This window comes from Microcebus murinus, chromosome 5 (genome assembly GCF_040939455.1).
Source record: "Microcebus murinus isolate Inina chromosome 5, M.murinus_Inina_mat1.0, whole genome shotgun sequence".
NCBI classification, from domain to species: domain Eukaryota; kingdom Metazoa; phylum Chordata; class Mammalia; order Primates; family Cheirogaleidae; genus Microcebus; species Microcebus murinus.
Window position 1 is genome coordinate 112,272,688 of NC_134108.1, and position 7,853 is coordinate 112,280,540.

General features: G+C 52.4%; 1 protein-coding gene and 1 long non-coding RNA gene across 4 annotated transcripts; one reads left to right on the forward strand and one right to left on the reverse strand.

The window, feature by feature from the left end:
* Window positions 1–3,283, reverse strand: LOC142871002 (uncharacterized). Of its 3 annotated transcripts, none has more exons than XM_076003532.1 (2): window positions 1,754–3,279; window positions 1–815 (listed from the first exon to the last, which is right to left on the reverse strand). In XM_076003532.1, exons 1-2 carry the CDS (start codon window positions 2,917–2,919, stop codon window positions 527–529), a joined length of 1,455 nt encoding a protein of 484 aa, XP_075859647.1. In that variant the 5' UTR covers window positions 2,920–3,279; the 3' UTR covers window positions 1–526. The 3 variants fall into 3 exon arrangements, with proteins under 3 accessions (XP_075859647.1, XP_075859645.1, XP_075859646.1); XM_076003530.1 differs by having other exon boundaries at window positions 1–819; window positions 1,578–3,278; XM_076003531.1 differs by having other exon boundaries at window positions 555–815; window positions 1,578–3,283.
* On the forward strand, window positions 2,571–7,152 carry LOC142871003 (uncharacterized). Its single transcript, XR_012919352.1, has 2 exons — window positions 2,571–2,656; window positions 6,513–7,152. It is a non-coding gene; the product is annotated as an uncharacterized LOC142871003 (long non-coding RNA).
* Window positions 7,153–7,853: the final 701 nt, after the last annotated feature.

The following is a 7,853-nucleotide window of genomic DNA, read 5'->3' on the forward strand; positions in this document are numbered from 1 at the left end:
TTCTTTCCTTTTTCTATAAATTTTACCCTTATTAGGTTGCAGTCTCTGGCATACCTGTTTTTAGTACAAGGTTGGACATAGGACATGCTAATGAGAAGAGGTTGTGCCTGCCATTTCCATTCCCCATCATTGGTGGTCACACACCACCATTTGGCACAATAATAACTTCCAATACCCCCACACTGACGGTTTTCCTGAGGGGGCCGGAATCCCGGACAGGCATAAAACCCATTCCGGCTCATAGAGGTTCGTTCTATGTCTTCCCTCCATGGTCCAGTTACCCAAGTACTGGGGATTGGGGCAGCACCAGGGCCTCCTGAGGATATCGCTATTGTCTGTGCTGGCTTTTCTAGGGGGTTGACTTTTTCTAAGTTAAAATATAAGTCCGGCCACCAACTGTTTAAGGGGGCCACCCCAGAGGTCACGTTCCAGACCTCATGGGTTTCTTGATTGACAATTTCCCATGTCAGACTATGGGGTTTGTGGGGATTGAAATTGTTCATCACACTTACAACACCCCCACCCATTAACAAAATGCTCTCAAGGAGATATAAAACAAACCCTGCATACATTTTTGTAGTGAGGTCCAATCTCCAGGTGCCACAGCCCCAAGTCTGAGTCTAGACAGTATAAGCAGTAGTCCAAGAGGAATAGGACTCAGCTGGCTTCTTGTGGCGCTGCTGCTACTCGAGTCAGCCTGACCTTCAGTGGGTTCTCTGGGTCCACCGTCGCTCTCCACTGGCTCTGGCACCATTCTAGGTCGTTCTTGTTGGCTGGTCTTACGTGGGAGTGGTGTATCCAAGTTGATATGCCGTCTACCTTGAGAGCAGTGGGGGTAACGAGAATAATTTGATGAGGTCCCTTCCACCTGGGCTCCAGGGTTTTACTATTATGTCTCCTTACCCACACCCAGTCACCCGGTTGGTGCAGGTGATAAGGGAGGTCAGCATCTGGTCCTGCCGCATCGTATACGGCCTGAAGTGCTGGCCATATCCGACTGTGGACATGCTGTAAGGCCTGTACAGCTTGTAGTATTTCTTTAGGGTGTTTTGGAAGTGCCCCACTGCATTTTGGCCTAGGCACCACTGGTGGGGGAGTACCATACATAATTTCAAACGGAGTTAGTCCCAGATGGTAGGGGGTGTTCCGGACTCGGAACAGGGCGAAGGGAAGGAGGGTCACCCAGTCTCCGCCAGTTTCTAGTGCCAATTTAGTCAAAGTCTCCTTTAGTGTTCTGTTCATTCTTTCTACCTGTCCTGAGCTCTGGGGGTTATATGCACAATGTAACTTCCAATTGATCCCCAGGGTTTGGGCTAATTTTTGATTTATCTGACTTATAAATGCAGGTCCATTATCGGAGCCCATTCCTTCTGGCACCCCGTATCTAGGGATAATTTCTTCTAATAACTTTTTGGCTACAGTTAGGGCAGCTTCATTTTTAGTAGGGAAAGCCTCGACCCACCCAGAAAATGTATCTATCATGACTAGTAAATACCGGTATCCGTATTTCCCAGGTTTTACCTCTGTGAAATCTACTTCCCAGAACAGTCCTGGCTGCCTCCCCCTTTCCCTCGTACCTGTGTGAGTCCCCTTGGTTTTTCCCGGTTGCATAACCTGACAAGCTTGGCAGTCATGGACAATATCGGCGGCCACCTGTCTCTGTGACTTGAACCTCAACTGAGCAGTATCCAGCAGCTGGAGCATTTTGTTTTTTCCTAAATGGGTGGTCTGGTGTAGATGCTGTAACACATACCGTCCCAAAGCTTCTGGCATTATCATGCGATGCTCTTTGTCCCATATCCATCCGTCCTCGCCTTGGTGTGTATTTTTCTGTTCTTCGGCCCAGGCTTTGTCTGTCTCTGTATAGGTGGGCACTGGGGGTATCTGTACCATTCCCGGAGGCGGCAGGCCGGGGCCCGTGTGTAGGACGCTTAGTGGCATGCCCTCGTACGCAGCCTTTTTGGCTTCTGCATCTGCCTGCCTGTTTCCTTTTGCTTCTAGGGAGTCCCCACTTTGGTGTCCCGGGGTGTGGACTACCGCCACTGCCTTTGGCAGTAGGATGGCTTCTAGCAGGTGGAGAATCTCGGGCTTGTGCTTGATCTCTTTTCCCTCTGCCGTGATGAACCCCCTTTCTCTGTAGAGGGTCCCATTTATATGCACCGTCCCAAATGCATAGCGACTGTCGGTGTATACAGTCAGCCTCTTTCCCTGAGCCCGGCGGAGTGCTTCTGTCAGCGCTATCAGCTCTGCCTTCTGAGCAGACGTTTCCTGTGGAAGGCAGGCCGCCCAGATAAGCTTGCCCTGGCTATCGACTATGGCCGCCCCTGCATACCCGTGTCCCTCTCGGACGAAACTGCTCCCGTCCGTGAACCAGATTAGGTCGCTGTTCGGAAGGGGGCGGTCCTTCAAGTCTCTCCGGGCCATCTGGGTTTCAGCCAGGATTTCGAGACAGTCGTGCTCGGGTGCTGCTGATTCTGGAACAGGCAGGAGCGTTGCCGGATTCAGGGTGGCGGGGGCCTGGAACTCGATGCGAGGTGCATCCAGCAACAGTCCTTGGTAGTGAGTGAGCCTTGCATTTGTGATCCATCGCCCCGGAGGCTGCTTTAAAACCCCTTCTATGGCATGCGGAGTAGTGACTATCAGTCTCTGTCCCAGGGTAAGTTTATCAGCATCTTTTACTAATAGGGCTGTGGCCGCGATCACTCGTAAGCACGCCCGCCATCCGGCTGCCACCGGATCTAACTTCTTTGACAGGTAGGCCACTGGTCTCTTCCAGGGCCCTAGGGTTTGTGCGAGCACCCCCTTTGCAATGCCCTTTTTTTCATCTATATAGAGGTGGAATTCTTTGGTGGGGTCAGGGAGCGCTAGAGCAGGTGCTTTCAGCATGGCCGTTTTTAGGACTTGGAAGGCATTTGCCATTGTCTCAGTCCATTCCCATGTTTGCCCTGTTTTGCATTTTTCATATAAAGGGCGGGCCTTGCCGGGCGCGGTGGCTCACGCCTGTAATCCTAGCACTTTGGGAGGCTGAGGCGGGCGGATCGCTCAAGGTCAGGAGTTCGAAACCAGCCTGAGCGAGACCCCGTCTCTACCAAAAATAGAAAGAAATTAATTGACCAACTAAAATATATATATACACAAAACATTAGCCGGGCATGGTGGCGCATGCCTGTAGTCCCAGCTACTCGGGAGGCTGAGGCAGTAGGATCGCTGAGCCCAGGAGATTGAGGTTGCTGTGAGCCAGGCTGACGCCACGGCACTCACTCTAGCCTGGGCAACAAAGTGAGACTCTGTCTCAAAAAAAAAAAAAAAAAAAAAAAAAAGGGCGGGCCTTTTCCGCGAACCCCGGGATCCAAAGGCGGCAGTAACCTACCGACCCCAAGAATTCTCTTAACTCTCAGCTCGAGGTCGGAGTGGGTATTTGTAACACAGTCTGCTTCATAGCTTCAGTCAGCCACCTTTGGCCCCCTCTTATCTTATACCCAAGATAAGTGACTTCATCTCTGCAAATTTGGGCCTTCTTTGCGCTGGCTCTATACCCCAGCTCGCCGAGTGTTTTAAGTAAGTCTCTGGTACCTTTTAGGCAAGTCTGGGGGTCAGGGGCAGCCAGCAGCAGGTCATCCACATACTGCAGCAAGGTTACCTCGGGGTGGTTGGCGCGGTACTCACTCAGGTCATCCTGGAGGGCCTCGTTGAAGAGGGTGGGTGAATTTTTGAACCCCTGAGGCAGCCTGGTCCATGTCAGTTGCCCATAGACCCCTCTCTCTTCGTCCTGCCACTCAAAGGCGAAAATCTCTTGACAGCGTGTCGCCACAGCCAAACTGAAGAAAGCATCTTTTAGATCTAGAACTGTATACCAGGATAACGTGGGAGAGAGCGAGCTTAGCAGAGTGTAGGGGTTTGGAACGGTAGGGTGGATGTCCAGAGTCCTTGCATTGACTTCTCTAAGATCTTGTACTGGTCTATAATCTTTTCCTCCAGGTTTCTTTACCGGCAACAGGGGTGTATTCCAAGCTGACTGGCATTTTCTGAGAATCCCACTGTCTAGGAGTCTCCGAATGTGGGGTGTTATCCCCGCCTTTGCCTCCCGGGACATGGGGTACTGTCTGACACGAGCCGGCTCAGCACCCGGCTTTAGTTCGATGTAGAGGGGCGGCCTGTGCTTGGCCCACCCCGTACCCCCTGTCTCAGCCCAAGCCATGGGAAATTCTCGGAGCCATTGATCTATACTGTCTCCCCTGCTCTTTGTTGGCTGATACAGTCTATATTCATCCGCCTGTGTCAATGTTAGAACCTGGGTGACCCGGGGGCCGCTGAGGGGTTTGCCTTCATTGTCAGTTACCATTATCCCCCCCTCTTTGAAGTGAATTCGGGCCTTGAGCTTGGTGAGTATGTCTCTGCCTAGTAGTGGTGTGGGGCACTCAGGAATGACCATGAAAGCGTGACTCACTTGTCCTGTTCCCAAGTCTAGTCTTCTCTGTGTGGTCCACTGATATAACTTAGTTCCAGTCGCTCCCCGCACCCAGCTGGTCCTTTTAGATAATTTCCCTTTATCTTGAGTTAGTACAGAATGTTCAGCCCCGGTGTCTATGAGGAAGTCTACTGGATTCCCCTCCACCTGTAGAGTTACCCTGGGTTTGGGGAGGGGAACCGAACCCCGTCGCCCCTAGTCATTTTCTGCTTGACCTACCACCATGACCCCTTTAGATCCCCCCAATCCCTGCCCCCCTTTCTTCTTGGGGCACTCTTTTGCCCAGTGCCCATGTTCTCTACAACAGGCACACTGGTTCCTGTCAAGCCTCTCTCTCTGGAATCTGGGCCCTGCTCTGTTCTCTGATCTTTCCTCCCACCTTCTCTCTCTCTCGGCTAGCAAAATTTTAGCCATTTCTTTATTTGCTTTCCGCATCTCTCTAGCCTGAAATTTCCTGTCTTCTTGTCTTATCCTCTCTGTCTTTTCTTCTGATGTCTCTCTATTATTGTAAACTTTTTCTGCTACCTCTAATAGGTCCTGTAAGGTTTTCTCTCCTAGTCTGTCTATCTTTTGCACTTTTCGCCTTATGTCTGAAGCAGCCTGATTCACAAAGGCCATCATGACAGCGGCCTTACTTTCCTCTGAGGTGGGGTCTATGGGGGTGTACTGCCGGAAGGCTTCCATGATTCTTTCTAAATATGCTGCCGGGCTTTCTTCTGGGCCCTGACGCACATCTCCTACCTTGGCCAAATTGGTCGGCTTTCGCGCCGCCATGCGGAGACCGGCCATCAGAGTCTGGCGGTAGACCCGGAGACGCTCCCTGCCTTCGGCCTCATTGTAGTCCCACGGAGGTCGTTCAAGGGGGAACACTTGGTCAATGGTCCGTGGGTTTGTTGTAGGTCTACCATCTTCTCCTGGGACCAATTTCCTTGCTTCCCCCTGTATCCTTTCTCTCTCTTCCGTGGTGAAGAGCACCTTAAGTAGCTGTTGGCAATCATCCCAGGTGGGCTGATGTGTGAAGAGAACAGAGTCTAATAGGTTAATTAAATCTCTAGGGTTATCAGAGAAATTAGAGTTTTGGGCTTTTCAGTTATAAAGATCACTGGTAGAGAAAGGCCAATATTGGTAATTCTGTGTCCCATCTCCCCCCCGGGGTCCGACTGCTCGCAAGGGTAATGTTTTCACAGGCTCCGGGTCGGGGGTTCGACCCGTGCGCTGTCTGGTGCCATAGGCTGGCCCTTCTTCCCCTCCCACAGCACTTAGTTGGGGCGCTGTTGCCTCGGAGATCGTGGGCGCTGTCCTGGGGTTATAAGGAGGAGGGGCATCAGGCTCGGTCAGCCCAATCAAATCTGGGTAAAGGTTGGACTCCGGGAGCACCTGGGTGGATGGGGAGTCCTGCTGTTCTTTCTTAGTACTACCTCGCATAGTGAGGACCTCGGAGCACCCCTGGGTGGATGGGGAGTCCTGCTGTTCTTTCTTAGTACTACCTCGCACAGTGAGGACCTCAGAGGACCCCCTAAAGGGCGGCACGAATGCTTGCATCCAAGGTGGGGGATCTCGCACCAAATCCTGCCAGACTATAATGTATGGAATCTGGTCTGGGTGCCCAGGGTGCCCAAAGACTTTCTCTTTTACTTTTTTTACCATGACTCTGTCAAAGGATCCCTCTCTAGGCCACCCGACATCAAACTCGGGCCATTCAACTTTACAAAGGGTGACTAGTTTGCCCCTCCTGATTTCCAGGGACAGACTACGGGCCCTTTCCCTCACGTCCTTAAAGTGGCCTGTTAGGAGAGAGAGAGAGGCGTTGTCATGGCTTGCCCCATGGTTGTGGCGGAGTCCTAGGGCGCGGGCCCCCCTCAGGGCTTAGGCTGGGGCAGGATTCCTCTGAATCTACTATGGGCAGGTGGCGGTACCAGCACTGGCCTAGGGCAGAGGCCTCTGGGGTGAGGATCCGACGGCAGATGACACAACAGGGACCTTTGGCCAATGCTGGTCTGCCCCGGATCGTGGCTCTAAGGTCCTCCTCTGCTCCTCTTCGCAGGTTTCCTAAATTGAAAATCTTGCTCTCGAGACCCATGCACACTCTCACTCTCCCCGGTGGTAACAAACAGTGATGACAGACAACACGGGATGACAGACAAAACAGACAACAGAAGCTAGACAGATTACAAGAGACAATGCCCTAACCTGGTCCGGACTTCCTTTCTCCGAATTCCTCCTGGCCCCCGCCTCTGGCGGCGAGACCGGTACCGGAGTCCTCCCGGAGCCAGAGGACGTCTCCGTCTGGCTCCGACCGGCGACCCTCCAGCGCGTCCGCCTAGGTCCTGTGCCGGCTTAGCAATCCCGGGAATCGTTCCTCGTCCTACTACACACTCGGCTAGTCCGGGTGTGGGGTCTCGCTCACTCCTCCCTCAGCTTTGTGTTCTACTCAGCGGATTGCAGGGGAGCCTTATCCCGGACGAGCCCCCAAATGTTAGGGACCGGCTTCCTGCACCCCGCCAGGCAGACGAACAAAGACACCAAGGATGCAATCACTCAAGAGGAGCTTTATTTTCTGGCTAGCCAGGGTCCAGGCCCTAGAGTGCCAGCGCAGTGGCCGCTCTTACAGGCAAGGACCCTGACCAAAGCTGGGGCTCCCCTTTTATCCCCCCTCCCTCTTGAACACCTGCGCTGCACAAGCTGATTGTGCGTGTTAGTCTTTAAAATGATTGGTGGACTGGTAGCCCGCCGGTGGCAAAGGGGGCTTTCTCCCTTATCTGGCACCGTACCTATGCGTCCAGCTGCAAGCAAGCGATTCTCAGAAGCAGAAATATGCGTTTAGCCGATAGCTCTACCTTTGGGCCCCAAGCTAGCAGTTTCCAGGAGCCGATTACTCCTCCCCTGGGCCCATTTTCTGTTATCCGGGCTCGCACAAATGAGCCAGCAGCTTTGGGGTGCAACCAGGCCCTTACAATAGTAGAGACGGGGTCTTGCTCAGGCTGGTTTTGAACTCCTGACCTTGAGCAATCCGCCCGCCTCAGCCTCCCAGAGAGCTAGGATTACAGGCGTGAGCCACCGCGCCGGGCAGCAACTAAAATTTTGAAAGCCTCGAGCTTTTCTTTTGTTAAAGCCCACTGCTCTATCCATACAGGCTGATCGGTGAGCCAATGCAATGACATAGCTGGAGGAGTTTGATGAACAGTGGCAACTAGTTTAAAGAAGGGGGTGAGGTTTTCTCAGAAGAGGCTTTTTTGAAATGTATGGGGTCATAGCCCATTTTTAACATCATATTTTTAACCTTGGCAGGTAAGCAAGGAATGGTCACAAAAGCTCCAAATTGATGTAAAAGATCCCAGCCCCACAAATTTACTGCAATATCGGTAATATAAAATTGTAAAGAAGC

What these genes read in the sequence shown, in the direction of transcription:
- LOC142871002 (XM_076003530.1), bottom strand. Translation starts at nt 2,919, where the DNA reads ATGGCAAATGCCTTCCAAGTCCTAAAAACGGCCATGCTGAAAGCACCT. An exon ending in AACCAAGGGGACTCACACAG is followed by an intron (nt 820 to 1,577) that starts GTACGAGGGAAA and finishes ACTGCTCTCAAG; the next exon opens with GTAGACGGCATATCAACTTG.